The following is a 27451-nucleotide window of genomic DNA, read 5'->3' on the forward strand; positions in this document are numbered from 1 at the left end:
GTGAATCTATTTGCACATAGAAGCTCACATTTTTTTTAAAAAAGCTGATTTTCCAACGTTAAGCCAGATTTTATAGAGTGATACCTTTCTTATAATATTTTGAGATTAGTTCCTTAATAGGATCATTAAAAATAATTTTTGGGAAATAATTTTAAAAAATTGTTATAAATATTTAGCAAGCAAATACATGTTATAAGAGAATATTCTTTTACATATATACATATATATGTAAAATATATGTGTGTGTATATATATATAAATCTCCTAGGAAAGGCTCTTAGAATCTGTGTGTTTAACCACTGATTTAGTGAACATTATCAATGTGGCACTAATCTTTGATAGATGGCATTTGGGACCTGTTATACCAACATCTCCAGAACTTTCATCTTCCCAAACTGAAACTGCACATCCATTAAATAATTCCCCATTCTGCCTTCCTCAGCCCCTAAAGACCACCTTTCTACTCTCTGCCTTGGTGAATCTGACTATTCAAAGCACCTTATATAAGTAAAACCATATAGCATTTGTACTTTGGTGACTGGCTTATATCATTTTACATAATGACTTTAAGGCCCATCCATGTTATACCATGCGTCAGTATTTCCTTCCTTTTAAGGATAATATTCCATTGTATGTATATATCACTGTTAATCTGTCAACAGACACCTGGGTTGCTTCAGCCTATTGAAGTTGTTGTAAATACAACTTCAATACCTATGGCTGTTGTAAATAATGCTGCTGTGAACATGGTGTACAAATACCTGTAGGAGTCCTTTTTTTTCAATTACTTTGGGTATACATACACAAGTGAAATTGCCAATTCATATGGTTGTTCTATATTTACTTTTTTGAGGAAATACCGTAGTGTTTTCTACACAAATTGCAGTACTTCCCCATGCTTTTTAAAAAGGGTTTCATATGTCATTGAACACATAATTAAAATGTTGATGGATTCTGGCATGAAGTGGCAGTCTTGCAACTTACCAACAAATCTCCTTTAGAGCAAGGGTGTGCGCAGTGCAGAAAACAGCACATATAAACAGCACATACGTGTTCCCTTTTTACTTATGGTTTACATGAGCTCTTATTTTAAAGACAGCAAAACCATAACTTATTCCACAAATTTTTGACCTACCAAACGTAAGCCTGGTTACTTGATTTCACATGAATAGTGCACATTTGTTATTGTTCTGTCAATTCAATGGCTCAGAAGTAATATTTACACTTAATAAATTCCTGGTTTCAGAGTAACATATCTCATTGGTTCATTTTGATACTGTTTTTTGAAAAGGTGTGCTATTACTATAAGGTAACAATGCTGCACATAAATAGAAATATTTATTTGTAACATAAAGAAGAGTAACATTCATAAATTTACTTTTTATAAATTTATGTAAATTTTCATATTTTGACATTTTTAATAATTTATACATTTATTTTTATTATTATTGATCTAGAATTATGGGGCCTTAATATGAAATTTTAATTGAAATTTTTAGTGATTTCTTTTTGGGACAGGAGAAATGATCAATGTTTAACATCTATAAATTTAACAAACCCAGTAAAATCTCTGAACCTTTATTTAAATTGAAACAATGAGTTCCTTTAGTGCCAAATGAATATTAAATTTACAAAGTACACACAATAGCTATTTTTACATCAGTATTCTTCCTATAGGCACAAAATAGTATACATAAAATATGCACAGGAGAAAAATATGAAATAAGTTCCCTGAAGAAAGATATATTCTATACGTCTGTAAATCTGCATTTTTTTCCTTTATTTTTTTTTAAGTTGAATATATCTCATTTATAATCTAAAAGAGTACCGCGGCCCCTGGTTGGCTCACTCAGTTAAGCATCCGACTTCGGCTCAGGTCATGATCTCACAGCTCATGAGTACTAGCTTGCGAAAGGGTCTGTGCTGACAGCTCAGAGCCTGGAGCCTGCTTCGGATTCTGTGTCTCCCTCTCTGCTCCTCCCCCACTCGTGCTCTCTCTCTCTCTATCTCTCTCTCTCAAAATAAACATTAATTTTTTTTTAATTTAATCCTATAATCTAAAAGAGTAATAATAAAAAATATACATAAGTGTCTCTGCCCTATTGAAAATTAAGTAATTTTTTCTGGCATTAGAGATCATCCGCTGTATTAATAAGTGAAATAGAGGATCAATAAAACTCGAACCAAACTTTGTCTTTACTGGTACAAGACAGACAAACTTTCATGAATTAGTCCTTCAACTCAACTAAATTCCTGAAGACAAAGTTAGAAAGCAGTGTGTTCAATATCACCCGAAAATTCATTTAACATGCTTTTAAACTTCCATTTTGTTCTCAGTTCAGTTCGTATGGTACACCAAAAAGTAGTTACAGATTACTTTCCAGGGCCTCTGGGTCATCAAAGGACAACCTTAGGCTTAACATGTCAGTCTTGTTAAGAAGATAAAAACTGTAAAAGATATTGTAATATTGTTATAACATTCCCAATCCCATCATGGTGATGGGGGAAATAAAATTGTTTCCAATTTCTTTCAGGGCTTTTTGTAGCTTCTAATAATTTATTTTCCCTCCAGGTCAACTATTGGTATAGGAAAAAATGTGATCAATAGTTAGGATAATACCACAGTAGATTTAACAAGTCATTTCATGTTGGTGTTATTTTTTCTAAGATAAGGAGAAAAATAATATTTCTTTGTGGCATATTAATCTTATAACTATGAAACTGAATCAAGTATTTAGTTTTAAATTTAAAGGGTAGCCATTCACCATGCAAAAAAAAAAAAATTTAAACTGCCCCAATAATTAATGATGTGAAAGATTTGGAAACTATGTTAAATCAAAAATCACAAAATTGCTGTCTTTACTATCAGCCAGCTGCTTCCCATCATATTCTCTGACATTATCAATGTTCTGAAAGTAAACTTTCATTCATTTTAAAAATGCTTTCTAATTTGTTCTTATTCCAATTAAATGATAAAGCATGTGTGCTCAATTCAATGTAATACAGTAATTTTAAGTTGTTTTTTTAATGATGAGTATATTTCTCGTGAAATATGTGAATTTCAAATGGAAAAATAGGAAGAAAAAAGAGATTACTTCTCTAGCTTTCCTATATTATCCCATTATGAGTGGGTGATCAAGCATGGGATTATTTTCATAGTTATTTATAATGACATAGAAATAATGCACTTAGGACAAAAAGTGTATAAAAATATAATTCTGTGAATCTCACTAGTCTAATATTGATTTTTGGCATTTATACTCTTAACAGTCCTTGACATTATTCAGTCAATCAGGTTATGATGCAAAAAAAAAAAAAAAAAAAAAATTCAAATATACATTGATGTTTTACTAACACAGGAAAAATGTTTAAATTTCCGTCTAGAAAGTGACAGAATTTAGCTTAGAAGACACTAGAGTTTATAGTTTGATGTAAACATAATAGACGGGTTTCTAAATGACAAAAATGTTTAAAATTGAAATTATTATAAATTCACTGATATTTAGTTTTTATTGCTTATTATATCAAATTTTTGGAGTTACATAGCACAAAGAAATGTTAAAATGGTAGCTTAGACTGTAAAGATTATGGGACCTCAAAAAAATGTTCATTTTAAAAAGGAGATAGGAACACAGGAATCACCTTATTTACTTAAGGTAAGACATTTAGGTTATGAAAGAGATGGGGTCATGATCCCATTTTGTGTATTTTAGTTTATTTTCTACTATATGGTGTGGCTGTTTCTTTAAACTTAAGATGTCAAATGCTTGACACTTTAGAACTTTGCTAATATCTTGACATCTCACATAAAAAGGATTACAACTACATTCAGTTTAATAAAGAGTAATGAACTACTAGTAAAAAGTACAACATAGAATTTTTCAGGGCATGTAGATAAAAATTGGCCACCATCCTAATTGTGCAGAAAACCCAAAAGTGCAACATGAATTTTCAACCATCTCATACGGATTAAAAATGAAACCAAATGAATGCAAAAACTCCTTCCAGTGAAATTATAACTGGCATGGACTAATGAAACACATAGAAAATATAAATAAAAAGAATATAAAAACACAGCACACTTTGGGGCACCTAGATGGCTTAGTTGGTTAAGTGTCACTCTTGATTTCAGTTCAGGTCATGATCTCATGGTCATGAGATCAAGCCCTGCATCAGGCTTGGCACTGGGCATGGAGCTTGCTTAAGATTCTCTCTCTCCCTCTGCCCCTCACCTGCTCATGCTCACTCAATTTCTCTCTCTCTCAAAAAAAAAAAAAAAAAAAAAAAAGTCACCAAAACGACAAACACAGCACACTTTAAAAATCTTTTCTTCTACCTTAGTTTTGTTAGAAAAAGATAAAAATAAAAACATTAATCATGTAATTGACCAAGCTATGTTATGTCTTGTCTTAAGCTTAGTATAACATATTTAAACCAAATAACTATAAAATACCTTGACTTTAATAATAATCATTATTAAATTAAATAATAATATTTGGAACAGTTTCTCTAGACCAGAAGAAATTTGAAAGATCACTGGGTCCCATTACACCTATAATGCCTGAATCCACCTACATCATTCATACTAGCCACATAAAAATTTCAGTGATAGGAAGACTCCTATATCCATTGACTATTATAAACCCATCCTTTTAAAAAAAAATTTCTTTTATGTTTATTTATTTTTGAGAGAGACAGAATGCGAGTGGGCAGAGAGGGAGACACAGACTCCAAAGCAGGCTTCAGGCTCTGAGCTGACAGCACAGAGCCCAATGCAGGGCTCTAACTCACAAGCTGTGACATCATGACCTGAACTGAAGTCAGACACTGAACCGACTGAGCCACCCAGGCACCCCTAAAACCCATCCTTTTACCATAATCATCCTTATACATATCTTCCTTTTACCGTATTCATCTTTATACGTATCTTCCTTGTAGGCCCTTCATTATCCCTTTCAGATCCAGGCAGAACTATTAACAAGACCTTATTTCTGGTCCAAATTACAGAGAAAATACTAAGCTGACTTCTGTAAAAAAGTAAAAATCATTCAGTAACTAAATTTTTAAAAGAGTAAGTATGTAAATTCTTTTAATAATCTTGTGATGTGTTATATTATGATATGTCTTAAAGCATGTGATGTTTTAACTGGAGACATTGGGGGGAAAGCCCTTGTTTTATTTCACCATCTTATTTTCTCTCTCTAAATCTGTATGTTACTTTTTATTCTTTGACAAAATGTGTAATCCTAACTTTATTGATATGATCTTAATAAAAGTTATTTTCCAAAGAAATGAAAAAAAGAAAGAAGCTAACAAAAAAAGTGTTAACAAGTAGCTAGTAAGGTTAACTACACTTAGTAGGACAAAAACATTAAAAAGTTTTCTTTCCTTCTTGGTTCATTTGAGGAGAAATGTATGCACAGATGAAGAGGCACTGATTAATTATGATAATCAACAGTGACAAATTTTGTTACTTTAGTTCTATTTATTCTGATTTGCAAATGCTAATCATCTTTCCCATTATTATTATGGGTTTATTATTATCCCATGGTTTATTATGGCATCCATATTTTTTAGGTTGTAAATGTCTATCTATACAAAGAATATGAGATTAAAAAAAATGCCTAGTGTGTCAGGTTCAACACTTAGTAATGAAAGTAACTGAAAAGAAAGTATAATTTATTTCTTTTTAAAAGGGTCATCTTGGGTAAGTTACTTTATCTTTGTGTGCCCTAGTTTTGACAGTTGTAACCTGAAGATAATAATAGCACATAAAGGGAGAATTCAATGAGTTAATATTTGTAAAGCTTAGAACACGACACAACTCTTAAAATGAACTGTATTAAGTACTATTGAATTGACAAACACATTATTTTAAACAATATATTTTCAGATTCAACAAATGATAATTCAATGCCTACAACGTATAAAACTTTGCTAAATCCTGCTAAGTACAGGATTTAACAAACAAAAACAAAACCAGAAAAGATTTATGGAAAATATCTATCTTCAAAGAATACCAGTCTTCAATGTCTGGTGAGCACACAAAATATAGGCAATTATATTTTGGGGGAGTAAGTAACATGAGAGGTGTGCAAATATTATAGAAGTGCGTGGGAGTTCATTACTCCACAAATACCTTGATTTTCCTATCACATTGATCCTATAATTCAGAGAGATTTGAGAATATTCATAAATGTTAATATAGATTCCTCTAAAAAGCAAAGAAGAAAAGTGGATTCTTTCACATTTTACAACCTGCTTTCTCATAGTTTAACTCCTCAAAATTCTCTGTGAAATTTGTTATCACCAATGTTTGTTTTAAAGATAACTATAGTTTAGAAACACAAACAACCTTGCCCTGTTCCAGACATGGGAGTCAAGTTTCCAGACTCATAGTTCAGAAATCTTTCTTTTCAATATGTATGATAAAATTACTGTTTGAATTCCATGTGACATGTTCAAAAATTACTCTTATTCAAATATTTACTATGTTAATATTAACAATGGTTATTCATTAATCAAACTTAACTCTATTTTCAACTTGATAATTTCAGACAACTATAATGGTTGGCTCTACATTCTAAATCAAAGACAATGTATTTTACTTCAAAAACGAATAAAAAAATCAAAATTTCCACTATTTTTGAATACCTATTATTAATATCCTACATATTACAGAAGATTTTTAAAAGGCAGTATTTTTATAAAAGGTATTATCAAATCCAGATGAAAAACTATATCACTTATTTTAAAAATAAGCAGATAATCACATGTAATGATTAAGTGAACTTTAGGAAATATCTAAAATCATAAATTCCATATAATATCATATATTTTTATAGGTCCCCATCCTCTACTCTCATCCCCAACTTTTTCACACAGAGATATTAAATCAGTTACTTTTTATTGTTTTTCTTCTTTGCGCCCAGAATTATTACACTGAAATACTGAATAATTAAAACAACCTTACAAAGCAGGTGCTATTGTGCTTATGTTTTCCATGAGGGTCCTTGAATTCGATAAAATTAGTATTGAATATAAATACATTAGTTTTCCAAGCTTTTCATTTTTCTACTAGTCTATCTTCCCTGGAAGGGGAAAAATAGTAAATTAAAATTGAATAATATAGCATTTGTTTATAGTGTTATTAAATAAGTTATGCTAATATCTACATTATAGGATAAATTCAAATGGAATATTTCATTTATCTGAAAACAGAATTTTTCCATGGGATGATGTTAGTAGGGGTAGTTGGAAGTTGGCACCTTGCCTTTTACCCCTGCATAAGAGCTACTTTCACAACAATGGTGATGCCCCTGTAGTCTTTTTCAGCGATCTGATAAATTGTATTTACATTGCACTATGAAGAGTACAATGGTACTGTATTGCACTGGTGAACTGAAACACCTCAGTCATCTTATCAGGCTGTCCCAATTTATCTGAATAATAGCAATTGTGTGTTCAATGTATAAAGATAGATTGTCAAACCAGATGCAAATGTTACAATGAAATTTCATGGCTTGACAAATTGTCTGCACAAGAGACCAGATATTATGATTCACTAAGGAGCAATAAACTGCAGAAAAATGAAATAACAACACTCAATCAAGGGGAATAGTTTCTCTGGAGATTTTTATTTATTTATTTGGTAAAATCCACTGGTTCTTGACTAACACATGAAGTCTGAAAAGAATCAACTTCCTTGAGTATTTTTTGCTGTTGTTGTTATTTAATCAACCAGTGAAACTAGTGACTGATGCGGCCACATCTTCCAATAAGGTGAATAGAGACCATAAAAAATAGAAGGATCCTCTCACAAGTAATATCAATTGATACAGCTTAATTCATCATACACCTAGCCTGCCCCTCTTTCCTTCTGACCCTGGGCTTCTTCCCACATATTCAGTCTCACAGGCCAGAGAGAGAATGCCCCAGCCACTCTTCTAAGCTCTGTCCACCTCTGCCAGAGATCAGATGCTCCTCTGAAGCCTTGTGGGCCATGGGTATTACACCCTAGAGAGGAGGACACATGGCTCTTTGAGCAAGGAATCCTAGCATGGTGGCTGGTGGATACACAGGCTCCTAGTGCGTGGGAATCCTTGGCTCTTTGGAACTCATGCCTTGCAGAAAGAGGCAGAGTCAGAGAAGGGACATAACTCAATTCTCTCAAGTGCAGAACCCAAGACAAATATTCTGCCTGCCTAGATCTAAGAGCAGTGGTACTAAAGGACACATCCAGGTTTTGTGAGGCTTAGAGTTTATATAATCTGGTGGAGTCTATTCAAAAAATAACAGGAGACACCTGGGTGGCTCAGTCGGCTGAGTGTCCAACTTTGGCTCCGGTCATGATCTTAGAGCTCGTGAGTTCAAGCTCCTCTGTGATGATAGCTCAGAGCCTGGAGCCTGCTTCGGATTCTGTGTCTCCCTCTCTCTCTGTCCCTTCTCTGATGATGCTCTGTATCTCTCTGTCTCAAAAATAAAACATTAAAATTTTTTTTTTAAATAACACATAAGTAAGAAGGAGAAAAATTTGAGGATCCCTTCTAGGGCCTTGTAGAACGCTCCAGTGCAAGTGAAGGCCCTAAAACTTAAGCTTCCTCAGCTGCACAGTCAATGTACTCCTGCCACCGAGTGAGAGGTGGAGGAGAAGGGTACTCAGTTGGCCAGAAGAGTTTTAAAGAGATTTTGCTTGGGTCCAGGGCCTCGCAATGGGCACACAAGTGGTCTCTTCAGAGGTATTCTGGGCCACTCTCCCACAGTTCCCTTACCAAGGATCGATGGGTGTCCTCTGTCTCTATTTCCTAGGTTTCCTGACTCTCCAGATAAGTAACAAAAACCTGAGCTCCATGACCAGCTCTGGGAGTTCAAGAAGGCACTGCTTTCCCAGCTGGCCAGCCCATCTTAACCCTCTAGCTTTTCTGGTCAGATGTCAGATTCCAGTCCACAGTCTGCTTCAGTTTTCTCAGGCATACATCAGCCAACTGTCCTTTGTGTTTCCAACTGCAAAAAACGCATGTGAAACACTCTGAATGATTCTCCTGAAGACCCTTCATTAGGCTTGTGGTTAGAAGGTTACTCCTCCCAACTCCAAATCCCCCAAAAGCTATGGGGGAGACTCCTAGGCTCTCTCCATGAGAAATCTCTTTACTCATCTCTTCTAACAGTTGTTTCCACCCTGGAACTGGTCAAAATCACAAAATTGGTGCCATTTATTTTGAAAACCTACATGGGAAAAGGGCTGTCTTATATTCAGAGTAGTAACTTGATAGTTATCATGTTCATGCTGCAGTTTCAGGGCTTTTTCCAAATAAAAACTATTTATTAAAAGTCACAACTTAAAAAGACACCCCACAAACTGGAAGGAAGATTTGCAATGCACAGGGCAATTCAACTTTGGAAATCATAACACACAAAGAACTTCTCTACATAAACACAAAAAATATACAAATCTCCCAATAGAGAAATCGACAAAAAATAGGCAATTTGTGGAATAGGAAACATAAATGCCCAATAAAAACTTGCTAAGATGCTCAACATCACAAAAAATAAGCCAATGTATATCAAAGCCACATGAGATGCCAGTTCACACTCATAAGCCTTGTAAGGCTTTATACTTTTGCCTATCTAAGTGTGGGCACTGTCTGTTGAAGTAAAAGATATATGTGCCTTACAACTCTGCCATCATGTTTGCAGAGAAACTTCACACCAACTCTAAAAGCCCATGAATGTTCATAGCAGAACTGTTTATAAAGCAAACATTGCAAGCCATGTATATACCCTTTAACAGAAGACTGGATACATTTTGATACATTTATATAATATTATATACTACCAAAAAATAGCTAATCTATCCCTATAAGTTAAAGATTATCAATACATTGCCCAGTAGAGGTTTCGACTTCTGGATCCCTAAGGCCTGTGGTGGGGAGGAGGGAGCTGGACCTTGAATGGCCTCAGAATGAGAACTGGGTCCTCTGTGGGAATAATTAGGAAGGTAGATTTGAAAATGAAGAAGAGTTTTCTAACAGGCCAGGATGGCCAAAGATAGAAAAAGCTGCCCTGTAAAGTAATGAGCTACCTATCATTAGAGATGTGTAAGCAGGGGTTGGGCAACTTCTTCATGGGCAGTGAACCAAGCACTGGATATGAATAGTATAAGGGTGGGTTTGGATAAGGATGGCCATTATGACTTCTCTATGCAAACCCAGAGGTCCTGTAGTTTTGTAATTTAGTGGGTTTGAAAGTGTGGTCAAAGGAGAACAGGGCAGAATGAATAATCAAACTGTGACACATTCACCCCATGCAACACAGCTCACTAATAAAAGGGCATGACCATGGCACCTATAACAATGTGGATGAACCTCAAAAACATGCTGAGTGACAGAGGCCTTACACAAGAGACCACATACTATGTGATTCCATTTACACCATGCCTCAATTTCTGATTTCTTTAAAAGAAATTTTTTTTAATGTTTATTTATTTTTGAGAGAGAGAGAAACAGATCACGAGTGGGGGAGGGGCAGAGAGAGAGGGAGACACAGAATCCGAAGCAGGTTCCAGGCTCTGAGCTGTCAGCACAGAGCCCGATGCAGGGCTCTAGCCGAGTAGCTGTGAGATCATGACTTGAGCTGAAGTCGACGCTTAACCGACTGAGCCACACAAGCACCCCTCTGATTTCTTTTTTAAATTGGAGAGATTTAAGACACTAAGAGGGTAATAAACGGTAGAGACCAAATATAAGAGGGAAATTACTAGTAAGGAATCATAATATTTATACAAGGACCTAAGTGGAATTTATTTATATTTATATGAATTTCCAGTGAGAATCAATGAAAAAGATTCAGAAAGGAATTTTGTGCAAAGCACGTTTATGTATATATACATGTTTCCCATTTAGATAGTTTCATTAATAACAATATAAATTAAAAGAATATAAAAACTCTTCCTTGACTAAAAACTGTTACTAATTCACAATAATATGGTAAGATTGTCACACTATTACATTACTTTTTTTTATCAGAATTATAATTAGCAGTGTAGATATTTCTTCTTTATCCTTACTGTGAGTGCTTGATAATATACTGTAAATTTTAGCTTTAATAACCTTAGTGAATTTGCCTACGTTCTGGAATATAAATTGACTCAGTTCTCTATTCACATTTCACCATCCCAGTGCCAGCACCCTAGTCCAAGCTACTGTCAGCCATCACCTAACTGGTCTCACTAACAGACACTCAACCTGTCCTTCATCAGGGGTGTGTTACTAAATAGCTAGCCAGCTCTCTCGGGGAGGGGAAAAGCCCTTATTTGTAGACTTTGGCAATAAATAAAAACATTCCAGCTGATTTCAGGTTTCCAATGTGAGATACCTGAGTCTGGAGCTGGGAAGAAATAATAACAAACCTGCTCTCCCAAGCGGGCTCTATGACACCACTGTCCCCATGTGTCACCTGGGCTCTGCTTAAAAAACATGTTTTTGGCTTCCTTTATCCCCACCAACCTTCTTTCAATATCCCCCCTGCTCCCAGCCATCACAGAGCATTTGCTCAAGCTTTTCTCTCTGATGGCAAAGTCCTCCTTTGCTTTTTCATTTAGTTAACTAATATCCTTCAGATCTTAGCTTGTGTCACCTCCTCGGGGAAGTTTTCTCTTCACCTTCTTGGCTAAGTTAAAGCTCCTTATTATAAGCCCTTATTACAGGATATACCTCTACATTATAGCCATTGTCATATCCACAATCTTGCATTTCTTGTTGCAATTAATCAATTAGCATGTGTCTCCCTGACTACACTCTAAATTTTCATAAGAGACCGCACCTGCCTTTTAATTAAGATCCAAACCTGGAACAGAGTGCAAAGATCAAAACAAATACTCAAGAATTACCTATTTTTTATGGATTAATGAATAAATGTCTATGTGAAATCATAAATAAATATATCCCCCTGAAATTTGTAAAAAAAAAGCTGGAGATTAGCTTTTAAAAGGATTCTTTGATGTGTCTCCAGTACAACTACAGAGTTTGTGCAACAACTCTGACATTAGAGAGTACTTAAACTTTTGCAAATTTAGCATACATACATTATTCATTCAGATAAAAATAAATTAAAAAGAGCTGACAGAACTTTAAACTTATGTCAAGTATCCTCTAAGAATAAAATAGGTTAGTTTTAGCCATTCTTAAAAAATAAGATCTTCTGTACTGAATGATAGCATCTGTGTCCCTTCAGAAGTAGCTCAAAGAACCTTCTTCATGTCAAGGCCATGAAGCATTATTACAGGAAGACCTTGAAACTTGGAATGAATGACAGCATGTTGACATAACGCCTCATTTGCACAAATTGAAACAATAAATCAAGTATCTTAGGAAGTTTAGATTTGTCTATATAAAATAAAATAAAAACATGGAAATGACCAAAAAAAATAGAATTATTTCTCTCTTCCTTTACCTCTTTATTTCTAAATTTACAATGGCTATAAAATCCCTTCATTTCAGGTATCAAGCCATGTTACATACAAAGTGCACGATTTGCAACAAACACATTTCTAATGAAAGCACAAAATAAAATCCATAATCTATCATGGAAGCGGTACTCTTCAGAGTTTGAATTTTATACACAGTTCTTGAAGCACTCATTTGCACATAACTGTGATTTAAGAAATGCATAAATTTGAGTAACAAATTTATGAGTTTCTGGATATCTGGACATATTTTTTCTTATTATTTTTTAATGTTTATATACTTTTGAGGGAGAGAGAGACAGAGTGAGAAGAGGGGAAGGGCAGAGAGAATCTCTAAATCTGAAGCAGGCTCCAGGCTCTGAGCTGTCAGCACAGAGCCCAAAGCGGGGCTTGACCTCATGAACTGTGAGATCATGACCCAAGCCAAAGATGGACGCTCAACTGACTGAGCCACCAGATGCCTCTATGTAAACATATGTTTAATACTATGATTTTATTTATAAAGCTTCACCATCAAAACTTTGATTTCAACATTCTATGTTGATGATCAAATTATCTGAAAATTGTACAGCCTCTTTTTGGATCATAAAGATTTTTCTATTTTTCTACAGAGTATTCTTTCCATGATATTTAGTGACCTATAAGACTAAAATAAAAAATAAAGTAAAATCAACACCCTTATTTTCAGAATTAAGATGACCTTTAGGTACATCAACAAGAGAAAATCTCTAATTCTTTCCCGCTGTAGTGCTCAGAATATAGCTTTCTTTCCTAAAAGACTGGATGTTTTCTCCCTATTATTTGCTATGCTGACAAATTTATACTTTATCCCTTATAGGAATTCCTAACTCTTATATTTTCCTAGTTGAATGTGTCTAAAACCTGATAAACACATGACAATTTTTAAAATGTAAATATTCAGTCATAAGATTTTTCTTACATTCTAAAGTGATATATCGACACAATGCCATAATTATGACCAATATTCTGGCTTTATTTCCTAAGTTTATACTGATATATCAATAAGTCTTACATAACTTTAAGTAATCATACACCTAACCTAAATCTGTATCTTACATTGATAAATAGCATCTGTTGCCTGAGGTTTATCTTTTTTAGGTTTGTGTTTTTCACCTAGACTTCATTCCTCACCTGGACTATAACATCCTCAAAAATAAACTGTCATACATATTCTGTCTCCTGTACAATCTTATGTATTCTGAAGCCCATACACTGAGAGGATATGTTCTTCTTAGCAATTGTTCTTAGCAAGTTCTTCTTAGCAAGAGATTTGCTGAGTTCTGAATTACATGACTCTAAAGGGTCCTATGTTTCAAAGACTCAGTGGTTTATGAATTTATCATATGAAGTCTGTATAGAGGGGAAAATTATTTCAAGAAATAATTTCTTCCTGAATTTAAAGAAAACACTAGGTATCTAAACACAATGCCTCAACTTACAACATTCTAATATGTCAGTATTATATTAGTGAATTATATTTCTTAATGAGAAGGCCCAAAACACAAAAGTAATATCATAAAGGGTTTTGGTAACTTCATTTATAAAAATGTGATGTGGTTATTTCCCTAACATATTTGTTGTAAAAAAATACAAATTTTTTTAATATTCTTTCCTTTTTATTGTGCTTCAGGACTTTCACTATAAGGTAGATAAAGTAACTTCCACACTGAAAAGGAATAAATTGTGGTTGAGAAAGTTACCAAAAACCTACCCAAGGCCTCAATTCCTAATGGCCTCAATAGCACAGCTAGCTGATATGAAATAAAATTATGTGATAAACACCTAAAACAAGAAACAAAGGTATTCATAATTGTATTTTAATGTCTTTCAACGTCTTTGGTTTGAAAAATATAAAGAATTCTGACTTGTAAAACTAATGGTGATAATATTATTAGTTATGTTGAACATCCATTGTTTTGTCTTCCTAGCATCTATCCCTGCCTTGTTTTATCAACATCATCCATATTTCAAGGATGGAATCACCCGTCCCCTCTCACCTTCACACTTTGCCTCAGAGTCTGTCACGTAACCTGGTTCTAGTCAATCACATCATCAAATACTCTGGGACACAGCAATTGTTTCAGCAAAATCATGTCAAATAAGCTAAGCTAGTCAAAGCCAGTGACATTCAAATCTTGGTTTTTGCTTTGTTTTGATTAAAGGGAAGGAGAAGCTCTTTCCACTGGATTTACTGAAAAGATAAAAATCTTCCCCACTAGCTGCTGAAGGCAGTAATGTCACCTTTAGAGGACCCTCCTTGAAAATGAAAACTGCAGAGGAAAGCAAAGCAAAGAGATGCAGATGGAAAGAATGAACTTTTATGACACTATTTGAGTACCAGACCCAAACATACTGGAGGAAGTTTCTACCTCTATACTTTTTTAATTACATGAGCCAAAACGAATCACTACCCTTGATCTTTCTAAAACCAATTTACAATGCAGCTGCTCTCATTAGCAAATGAGAGTTTTGAATTAATTGCTATGCCTCTGCATTTATGTTGTCTTTTTGTCATATATTCATATGTATCAATTAATTCTCAAAATAGCAGTTTGAAGTATGAAGGGCATATGTAATCTCCATTTGATACAATGGCCACTATTTGAATGTCTTCATTAGTATCACAATTGAATATACAATATTAGAAAAAAATTTTAAATATGTGGTATATCTGCCTTCCTGGTCAGCAAAAAGGGTATTAATATAATGGAGACATTAATCAAGAAACCAGTAAGTAATTGAATGTGAGATGTGAGAGAGAAAACATAATGAGATTTTTCAGAAAAGGAAAAAAATGGTGGTTGTACATAAATATAGAAGTCAGAAAGAATCAATGTTTAAGGGCTTATAGATGTCATTAATTTGGTTTTAGGTATACGTACTATAAGATTCAGTAGAATACCTACTCGGGTCAACAACTTTAAATATTACACCTGCATTCAGAAAAGCCTTCAGAAGAAGAATACGCATTTGTAAGTCATTGATAATGTTGACAATTGAAGCTATGGAAGGGATAACATGACTAATACTTTTGTGGATTTTTAGATTTTGAGTCCTTTACCAATATGACTTCACATAATACAATGACTGCAAAAGGATGGTGGTATCACCCCAATTAACAGATGAAGAAAGGAAAGCACAGAGAGTTTAGTAAAATGTCCCCAATTTCCATCTAATATATATCGTAGCAGAATTAAGATTTTAACGAAGGACTCTCTGACTCAGGAAAACAAAAACAGTAACAAAGCTATGTGAATGAATGAATGAATGAATGAATGATATTGTTAAGTGAGAATGTTTAATAAGAAAGTAGATTCAGATAATACAAAGGAGCATCAGAGTGAATGCAGGGTAACAGAAAAGGACAAAAAAAAAAAAAAAAAAGAGAGAGAGAGAGAGCCAGTTAATAGTCTGCTTTATGTCAGAATAAAGAATAATGAATATTTATGAAGTAGCTGAAGACTGGAAAAAAGGGTATTTTATGTAAGCAAATAACACTATTCCCAGCTTTAAGAAAAATCACTAAAACATAATTAAAAGAATTTAAGATCCTATTTATAAATATATAGGTAACTTATGTAAACTCATTCAGATATTGCAGAAAATGCACTTGGGTTTTCTAATATAATTCCACTGGCATACATGAGATGTAATTTTCCTCCTATTAGACAAAAAATTGGAACCTAAAAATTAGACTATATTAAGAGCAGTTAAGTTGTTTTCACTTTTAGATTGTATTAAAACTGAATTACAATCATTACTTCCTGAATTGGTTAGTATTTCTTTATAATGAGAATATTAATACTGCCTATCTTCATGCTATCAAATATATACATTGCTCCATTTGAATTCAACATTATTGAATGTAACATTAAAGGATTTTCTAATTGATTTCACAAAGAGTATCAGGCACTATCATGTTCCAGGAAACTCTGTCCTCAGGAACTCATCCAGTAGAAACGCATCAGAAACAAAACAAGTGTGATACAGTGTAAACCAATGGGGAAAACAATAGGTGCTTCAAGGTACTACCTGGCTCATGTGGTGGTCAGCCAGATTACATGGCAACACCATCCATCACCTAGTCCCCAGTCTGAGACCTTAAAGTGGGAATGGCACTAGTTTCATTGGAAAATATCAGTCAGCTTCCCCTTTTCATTTATATAATGCATACCTGGAAATATTCTAGCTTATTTGACATGTCAAGTGCATGGAGTTTACATTTCTTACCATGAATTTAATTCTCTCTGTAAGAAAAAAAATGTATCATTTATTCAATATAAGACCAAATCTAAATTTAAGTGAAACTTATATAGTAAAAATGTAGAAGCATTAGTGTAAATTTTCATTCAGAGTAATTTATTTAAAATACTTAATAACTTTCATTCCTTATAAAAATGCAAGCCAACTTTAAGCTAGTAAGTTTATATTAAGAACTGATCACATTTTACACAACCAAAGCCTACAACTATAAAATAAGCCATCCAAGAACAGTGTATCCACCATCACCTGTGTTAAAGAAATAAAATGCTTCATGTCCCTAAGGTAACAAAACGAAACTTGAATGGAATATAGCTCAAACAGATGAAGGCAGAAGATGCAGAAGTTATTCACTGACACAATAAAGGATAGATTGACTTTTTAAATATCATACAAAATTATTTCTGTCCTTTCGATATACTAGCATTAACACATTCATTATAAATCATAATTTCTGAGCAATCCAATTCTGATCAGTCATCTAATTTGTTTTACAAAGTTCTAAAGCATTAAACAAATAACTTACTGTTTGGAAGGTTCAGGAAATTTTAGTTCTTCTCTTTTCTTCATTTCTATGGTTGGTTCCATAGGAGTAAGGACCACAGCAGCACATGAGACTACAGAGTGGTATGAATCCTCCCGGCAAACTGTTTTATTAAAAAAATTAATTGTAAATGTCAAAATTATTTATTGACTATTACACGTTCCCTTTTTCTGTTTTTTTTTTTTTAAATTTTCAGTCAAATGAAAGGTATAATTTAACTAAAACATTAATTACCATTAAATGATCTCTCATTATCATTTTCCACTCTGAGTCTTTCCACTCACTAGCTGAATGACCTTAGGTAATTTTTATTTTTTTAAGCCACACAGGAGAAAAGGTGCTGCCAATACTTTATAGCCCTTTGTTTAAAAAAAGATTTTCATTGAAGAATAAGAAGTGCATAAATCATATACAGTTAAATGAATCTTTCCAAAATGAACACAACTGTTTAATCAGCATTGTGATCTATAAGTAAAGCATTACCAGAACCCTAAAACTCCCTGTGGTACCTCTTCCCAATCACTATTGCAGCCCCCAAACTTAACCATTATTATTACTTAAATAACCATAGATTAGGTTGGTCTATTTCTGACCTTAGCATGAAGGAAATCATCCTCTTCTGTGTGTGTACTATTTTACTTGTGGCTTATTTCACTCAATATACATCTATAAGACCCATTCATGTGTAGCAGTATTTGTTCATTCTCATAGCTGTGTAGCATTGCACTGAATGAATTTACAAAATATATTTATGCATTTTATTGGTGATGGACATTTAGAACTGCTCTGCTCTGAGGCTATTTTGAAATGTCTATAAACATACCTCTACATTTTTTTTTCTTTTTTCTTTTTTTATTTTATTGCAAAAATAAAATTGTGTTGAAAAATGTCTAGCAACTGCTCTTGGGATATGTTCATATGTCCCACCTTCACCTCTAGTAGATATTGCCAAACGTTTTTTCTGAACTGATTGGACTAATTTGCATTCCCCAAAACAGAAGAGTTTCAGTTGTTCCACATCTGAATCAACACTTAACTTTTGCCAGTTTTTTAAAATTTTACTACTGTACGAATTTTTTATTGCTGCATGAAAAATTAACACAAATTTAGCAGCTTAAAACAGCACCCATTTATTATCTCATAATTCTGTAAGTAAGAAGTCCAGTGAACTCAGTTGAGTTCTCTGATTAGGTATACAGATTACAAAGAAAGACCTAAACTTTGTTACATAATTCCCACTCAAGAGTTAAGTTCCCACAACGCCAATTTCAGGTTCACAGCCAGGCTGTGCTGTTAGGTTTCTGGGGAAGAATCCATTTTTGAGATTAATGACATTGTTAGCAAAATTTACTTTATTGAGGTAGTTGGACTCATGTCTCCTTTACCTAGCTGGCTATTGGCCAGGGATCAGTCTGAACTCCTAGAAGCTTCTGATAAGTCAGTGGTCAATGGCTTGTCTATCTCAGCAATGAAGAATATTCTTCACATTAAAACCCTCTCATGCATCAAATTTCTCTCATGCTCTGATCTCTTCTGCTGCTAACAACTGGGGAAGATATACTCTGCTTTTCAAAAGCTCGTTAGGTTAGGCCCATACAGATTATCGCCTTTATGATTAACTCAAAGTCAACTGGTTAGTAATCATAAGTACATCTACAAAGTCTCTCTTGCCATGGAATATAATATAATTGCAGTAGTGATGTCCCATCTTCCCAGTGGAAGGAATCATACAAGGGTTAGAGTCACATGTCATCTTAGAATTCTGCCTACCACAGCTATTCCTATAAGTGTATATAGTGGTATCACATTGTCGCTTTAATTTAAATTTTACTGATAATTAATGCAATAAAGCTGTAAATTCTTGCTTTACATGATTCTGATAAGCACAAATTTAAGTTACATGGTTTAGTTAAATAACACCAGAACTCTCAAAAATGGCTCACATTTCAGTTCGCATGATTATCGATACTGTGTATAATTGTACAAACTATGAACTTCTCTAGCAGCCCTTTGATCCGCAAATCACTACACAAATAGTCTCTACTTACTCTGAGCATGTACTTTGAGTACAAATAAGAAATGTGCATCATGATTAGACACACACATCACTTTTTTCAAAGTCTATCAATAACTGGTCATGATGCATCTGCTACTCAATTTAAGCCCAAGTCTCAAAGTATGTAGTCCCATTGTTTCCTTGTCTCCCAGTGATGAACTCATGTGACACTTTACAAAAATGGATAATCTAAGGAAGGAATTTGATGGTGGAAATGAGAAGTGTAGCAAAGAAATGAAATCTTCTAGTGATGTAAGTGGTGTTTGAATTGATTATAAATGAAAGATCAATAATTGCTGATCTAAGTACTCACTTCAATAAGTGGCAAACAATAAATTAAACCCTCTCCCCAATACAGAAAGAGGCAAATACTAAAGATGATAGCCACATTAATGACAGAGAAGGCAACAATACAATTAAGGTCATACAAGTCTGCCAAGAAGTGTGGGACTATGATCTCAAAGAGAAAGAAGTATAAGAACAGATCTTAATGTTCTTCACCTTCCGCTAAAAATATTTGCTGAATTACTAATCCACTCAGGGATGGAGTCTGTGATATAAACTAGATGACCGCCAAGAGCAGAACTGAATCTCAAGCAAATATGTGGCACTCAAGATACAAACATTAGTATCGAGTATGTGTCAAAGTAGGTGTGGGGGGAGCTGCTTTCTTTGTCTCTCTAATGCCATCAAACAGATTTTTGTTTCTTCTACTCTTCTTCTCTCTTTTTTTTAATTTAATTTACTCTTAGCATGTGCTTTGAGTCTACATCAAACAATTCCAACATAGTTGGGAGAAGAAAAATCTACTACATTTAAAATTTTCCCTGTTGCATCAGGGAAATACAAATCAAAACCACATTCAGATATCACCTCACGCCAGTCAGAGTGGCCAAAATGAACAAATCAGACTATAGATGCTGGAGAGGATGTGGAGAAACGGGAACCCTCTTGCACTGTTGGTGGGAATGCAAACTGGTGCAGCCACTCTGGAAAACAGTGTGGAGGGTCCTCAAAAAATTAAAAATAGACCTACCCTATGACCCAGCAGTAGCACTGCTAGGAATTTACCCAAGGGATACAGGAGTACTGATGCACAGGGGCACTTGTACCCCAATGTTTATAGCAGCACTCTCAACATTAGCCAAATTATGGAAAGAGCCTAAATGTCCATCAACTGATGAATGGATAAAGAAATTGTGTTTTACACACACAATGGAGTACTAAGTGGCAATGAGCAAGAGTGAAATATGGCCCTTTGTAGCAATGTGGATGGAACTGGAGAGTGTGATGCTAAGTGAAATAAGCCATACAGAGAAAGACAGGTACCATATATTTTCACTCTTATGTGGATCCTGAGAAACTTAACAGGAACCCATGGGGGAGGGGAAGGAAAAAAAAAGAGGTTAGAGTGGGAGACAGCCAAAGCATAAGAAACTCTTAAAAACTGAGAACAAAGTGAGGGCTGATGGAGGGTGGGAGGGAGGTGGTGATGGGTATTGAGGAGGGCACCTGTTGGGATAAGCACTGGGTGTTGTATGGAAACTAATTTGACAATAAATTTCATATATTAAAAAAATGAATAAAAAATGAAATTTTCCCTGTTGTCTTAAATACTGGTAGTAAAATATATATATATAACTAATTAATTCCTCTGGTATGCCACTCAGTTATTCAATAAATATTTACTGAACTAACTGGTATGTTCCAAGAAATATGTTTAATGGTAGGATTCTACTGTGGGCAAGAAAGAAATAATTTTAATAAATCTTTGAATTCTTTTAGAAATATTTCAAGTGTTAGAACAGTAACCTGCTTACCAGATTAAGTAAAAGGATTTATCTAGATCTCTATGAGGGAAAATAGAGCTAAATTATCTTTAAAAATGAAAAGAGAGAAGTGAGCAGGGAAAAGACTGTAGGTGAACAAGAAAAATTTTCAAAAATAGGGAGCATTTGTTTACACAAGGTAATTATTAGTATCAATACTTAGTTTTTATTATCTAGAGGCTAGAACAAGTTATAGCACTCTCATAGATATTGAGGTTAAAAAACAATGAATAACTTAGTCAATGAAAAATAAGCTCCGTTAATTATTATATAATAAAAGTGACACTACACTGGTCTAAAGATACATGGTTAGGAAATCAATGTAAATGGCAAAGCTCTTGTATTTAGCGGAAATTAAATTACATTCAAGTTTTTAATACCTTTATATTTCATTCACACTAAATACAAGAATTAGTGTAATAAATGCCAGTTAAGCCATTAAATAATAGAGAAATTATAACTTCAAAAAAGTGAGTGGAGAAGATATTTGTAAATGATATATCCAATAAGGGGTTAGTATACATGATATATACTTACACAACGCAACACCAAAAAACCCAAACGATCCAATTAGGAAACGGGCAGAGGAGGGGCACCAGGGTCAGTTAAGCATCTGACTTCGGCTCAGGTCATGATCTCACAGTTCGTGGGTTCAACCCCTCCATCGGGCTCTGTGCTGACAGCTCAGGGCCTGGAGCCTGCTTCAGATTCTGTGTCTCCCTCTCTCTCTCTCTGACCCTCCCCTACTCACGCCCTCTCTCTCTCTCTCTCAAGAATAAACATAAAAAAAAAGAAGAAGAAGAAAAGAAGAAGATGGGCAGAGGAACTGAATGGACAGTTTTCCAAAGAAGACATACAGATGAGATGGCAACAGACACATGAAAAGATGCTCAACATCACTAATTAGAGATATCACCTCACACCAGTCAGAATGACTACTATCAAAAAGACAAGAAATAACAAGTGCTGGTGAGGATGTAGAAAAAAGGGAACCATCATACACCGTTTTTGGAATATAAATTGTTGCAACCACTGGAGAAAACAGTATGGAGGTTCCTGAAAAAAATAAAAATTGAAATACTATGATCCAATAATTCTACTACTGGGCATTTATACAAAGAAAGAAAAAACAATAATTTAAAAAGATATATTCACACTTATTTCAGCATTATTTATGACAACCAAAAAAGTATCATTTTTATGACAGCCAATTCAAGTGCCCATCAACAGACAAAAAAAAAAAAAAAAGGTGTGAAATACACACACAAACACACAAACACACAAACACGCTGGTGTATTACACACCCATAAAAAAGAATGAGTTTTTGCCAGGCACAACAACATAAATGGACCTAGAGGTGTTACACTAAATGAAGTCAAAAGAGAAAGATAAATACCATGATTTCACTTATATGTGGAATCTAGAAAACAAAATAAATAACCAAACAAATAAAAACAAAAAGAGCAAACAAAAAAGCAAAACAGACTCATAAATACAGAGAACAAACTGGTGGTTGCCAGAGGGGAGGTCAGTAGGAGGATGGGCAAAATAGATAAAGGGGATTAAGAGGTACAAACTTGCAATAATAAAATAAATAAGTCATGGAAATAAAAGTATAGCAGAGGGAATATAGTTAATAGTATTGTCATCAAGTCGTATGATGAAGGATGTTATATGGATAATGTGTGATGAGCAATGAGTAATGTACAGAATTATTGAATCGTTATATGCCTCAAACTAATACAATATTATATGTCAATTATATTCCAATATATTTTTTAAATAAGTTAAGGCCTAAAAAAAGTGAATGGAATAATAAAAGGGAAGTACAGATTTTTCAAAACAATGAATATGCCTAGGCTCTATCATTCTGAGGTAGAAAGAAAAAAATAAAGGAAACCTTAGCAGTATGTCACTGAGAAGAGAAACAGTTTCTGAGAACCTATAGAGTAATGGATATTTATGTGATCATTATATTCTGACAAAGCAAGATATATTCTTCAAAATTATGGTCCATACAAAAAGGAAATCAGAAACTCATATAACAATGGTCATAATTTGAACTACTCTGTATAATAATTTAATTATGTTCATTTTTACAATGACACAAACGCATAAATTATTTTTGAAGAATTATATAAATAGGACTAAAGGGGAAAACATTATATTTGCCATTAAAATAAACTTGATGATACAGATTAAAGGGAAATTTCAAGTTTAAAAAAGACCTCCACGGGTGCTTGGGTGGCTCAGTCAGTTAAGCATCTAACTCTTGATTTTGGCTCAAGTCATGATCCCAGGATCATGGGTTCTAGATTCATGGCAGGCTCAGTACTGGGCATGGAGCCTGCCTGAAATTCTTTCTCATTCTCTCTCTCTCTGTCTTCCTCCTTCCCTCCCTCCCTCTGTCCCTCCTTCTGCCACTCTCCCCCACTCATGCTCTCTCTCTCACTAAAATAAAAATTAAAAAACAAAAGCAAATGTTTCACTACTCAGACCGAACTCTCATGATGGGAAAAACTGTGGCTTTATAAAAAAGTTGAGAGTGAAACAAACAGGAACTCCCAACTTTTGATTATTCGCATTATTTAATTGTACTTATATAGTTTCAATCATGTATAGCAAATATTATTCACTTATAAATTTTTTAAAAGTTAAATTTAGGCAACAGCAGATAATTATTTCATAATACAACTTAAAAAACGTAAGACATGCCAAGGCATTGCATATTCAAGTAAGTTTCCAGCATCCATGAGTTGAGAAATCGATAATTTTCCACTGTTACTTCCAACCAAAGATGCAGATAATAATTCGAGGCACCAACCTATAAATTTACATGCTAAATTTGTTCTTCTGTGAAAAGAATCTTTGTTTAACTATATTGCATGAACCATAGAAAATTCCATCACAGGCTTCTGTTACTTGGAATTGTCAGAGTCAGCCTGACTGAAAAATTAAAGTCCCATTTCTTTCTACACAGATGGAGGTTTTCTTAACAATATTAGGGTCACTAATCAGGCCATTCTGAGAGGGTCTCATGGAGAAATGCTTGAACTGCATCTGGAGGAAGTCCATTGTCACAACCACCCACAACTACAAAAACAATGACTTGGACATAAGAAACTAACATTTGAATATGAGTTATACAAATAGGAAGGTTTTTGTTTGTTTAGTTTACTCATTTATTTTGAAATATGGAGAGAGAGAACATGAGCACAAGCAGGGGAGGGGCAGAGAAAGAGGGAGATAGAGAATCCCAAGCAGGCTTCACGTGGTCAGCACAGAGCTCGACACCAGGCTTGATCCTACAGTCGCCCCACAAATAGGAGTTTTAAAATGAGAGAAAATGTTTGAGAGTGACAAAAATTACTTATGCTAGGATTTGCTCCTAAGCACTACTCCTATTTATTCCTGAGTAGTTATAAGTATATGAACACCAAAAATGATCAAAACTACTGGAACCTCTGCATCAGAAATATAAAAATCTTATGGCAAAGTAGAAATCATTTCTAGGTTTAAAACTGCGTAGTCTGACTTTGTCACGTAACTTTTTATTACACCACAAAAAATATGCTATTATATGAAATGACTCTCTAATATCAACTGTATTGTACAAAACATTTCTTTAAGACCCATAATAAACTGAGATGCAAGACCTAAATACTGAAATTGTTTTATTCTTTTCTCCAGTTTGATAAATCAAAACTATTTCATTTGATTACTGAACTTCTATCTTTGTTTGGTCTTTAATTTATAAAATCAATTTTAAATCACTGGGAAAGCAACATATTTTTTAAATGTTCACACAAGTGCCAAAGATTTCTAGGAGAGACATGTTTCTCTTCAATGCAAAATTAGAACATTAAAATTACTGAATATGGCTAGATCATAATTAACTCATAACCATCATGTGTAACTACATTTGAAATCACCACCCCAATTCACCAGAACTGTTTACTATCAATGAACAAATTACAGGTGTAAAGGAAAAGCATTTGTTTTTGACTTGAAAAAGTGTTCACCTTCCCCTTTCCTGTCCAAATATCCAGGGTCTATGTATTTACCACAGAACAACCCACTGGTGAAGCTTAACCCAGCAAAAGGGTAACATTTATTTAACGAATGCTTAAATATCATTATGTAGTAGGCATCCTTCTAACTACACATTAGTTACATATAATACATACTATGCATTAATGCATTACTACTAAATATGCATTAAAGTTACAGTATCATCCTGACCACTCAGAAAAATTGTATGGGGTAATATTATTATCCCGATTTTACAGTGTTCAAGGTCAGACAGATTGGGAGTAGCAAAACCAGAATTCAATCAATTTGCCTGACCCCACCATGCTGACAATGCTTCCTGTTGCTCCTTATTTAAATACCTATCATGTGTTCTGAAGAGTAAGTTTAATAGTTTATCTTTTCCAATTGTGTTTCTATTCAAGAGTATTCTTATATCTGAATTCTTTACCCTAGGAAAACTGTGTAAGCATTAAGCAATTTGCCTCACAACACAGCACAGCTGTGACTCACAAAAATGCTTTGAGTTCCAAGCTCTGTATTTCAAAATGATTTACAACAACTATTTCCCTCTTGCTCCACAGAATGTGTGTTGAGTGTCAGGAAGAACCCACTATTACATACATTTATCTATGGCAAAGGAAAATATATAATTTAGAAAAAATATTATTTTTTCGTATTTATTTGTAATCAATTGCTGTTGATTCTTCTTGCCTAGCACTGTTTATAGGTGCTTGAGTAGATCAGTGAATATAAATGACAAAAATGCATGTTTCTGTGGAATGTGTATGTGTTGTGAAGATATTCTGTAGATATGATTACAACCCACTACAGCTGACTTCAAGTAAGGAAGACTGTCATAGGTAATCTGGGTAGGCCTGATTCAATCACTGAAAAGCCTTAAAAGTAGTTCAGGCTTCTTAATGAAGACAAAATTCTACCCATGTCAAAAGTTCCAGCCTTCCCTTCCTGGCCTAGTCAGCGCCCAGCGCCCACCACCCCCACCCCCACCCCCAAGAAGCACGTAAGGTTCTGTTTCTCTGGTTGATAAATATACCAGCCAACAATACATACATTTAGGTATCACATACTAGTTTTAGTGAATCTCTCAATACTTTTTATGAATTAACATCCTTAATCCAGTGCTTATAAAAGGCTCTTCTGATGAAATATTAGTCCAGAATCAAAAATAAGCAGATAAAATACAAGTCATTGCATCATGACTATAAATAAACACACACTGAACAAAAGCAGGATACATATTGATTCCATCAGTAGCATTCACTGAACTATATCATGTCCAGGCACTGTAGTAGGTATGAGACTGATGAAAATAAAAGATAAAATATTTGCCATGAATATAATTTAGTGTAGTAAGGAATGAACACCATATAAAAAGTACTACCAAAGAAGCCAGCCAGGTAAAGTAATCACTGTGACTGGAAGAGCAGGACAAATGCTATCTTGTCCACTCCCTGTTTCTTAGCATAGTTCCAGACACAAAGGAGGAACTCCATAAATCTCTGTCTGATGAATGACAGAGATTCAAGAAAAATGGAGGCACTGGGGAAAAGAGAAGACACTAGCAAAGCATAGGAAAGACTGTGCTAAAAGGCAATGAGATATAAGAAAATGTCATATATCTTGAGAAATTCAAATATTTCAGTGTGGCTGGGTCTAGAAAAGACGTAAGGAGTTGAAGAGTGGAGATACATCTTTTCTCAACACCTGAAGTACCTTCTAAGTAACTCTAAAACATTAGTATGTAATTTTGAAGTTAGTGAGGATACTCTTTCAATCATTTTACAAAGAAGCAAGCAACATGATCAGCTTTATATGTTCTGCAAGTGGCCTGGCAACATCTAAGTACAGGAACGAAAGCAGGCCAAATCCCTGGCAATACTACTGAAATAAATGTAGTGAGAAATGGTGAGTGCTCCTTGTCACTGGGAGTGAAAGGCTAGGGAAAGGCAAAAACAAATACTGCAGGCAGAGCATTCAGAAGAGCATTAACAGTCTGTATTTACTTACTCTCTGCCAAAATGAAACACAATTCTCAGTAGATCAAAATAACAGAAAATAGAGTAAAAGTGTGTATGGATGAGAAAGAACTGGCAAAAGCACCAAGCCAAGACTTTCAAATTAATTAGAAGCAATTTAAAATAATTTAAATGAAAAATAACTTGTGCAAACATATTATGCAAGGATAGTATCATCTCAGGCATCTTTTTTAAAGATATGAAGGAAC

The 27451-nt window shown here is 34.2% G+C and overlaps 1 protein-coding gene across 5 annotated transcripts in view; it reads right to left on the reverse strand.

The window, feature by feature from the left end:
- The window catches only part of CCSER1 (coiled-coil serine rich protein 1), an 845941-nt gene that overhangs the window by 536562 nt on the left and 281928 nt on the right, over positions 1-27451 (reverse strand). For all 5 annotated transcript variants that reach the window (XM_042935884.1, XM_042935885.1, XM_042935887.1 and 2 more), the window contains exon 5: positions 17271-17391. In XM_042935884.1, coding sequence (XP_042791818.1) covers positions 17271-17391 — 121 coding nt within the window. The remainder of the gene's footprint in view (positions 1-17270; positions 17392-27451) is intronic.

Source organism: Panthera leo, chromosome B1 (assembly GCF_018350215.1).
Source record: "Panthera leo isolate Ple1 chromosome B1, P.leo_Ple1_pat1.1, whole genome shotgun sequence".
In the NCBI taxonomy this organism is placed as follows: Eukaryota; Metazoa; Chordata; class Mammalia; order Carnivora; family Felidae; genus Panthera; species Panthera leo.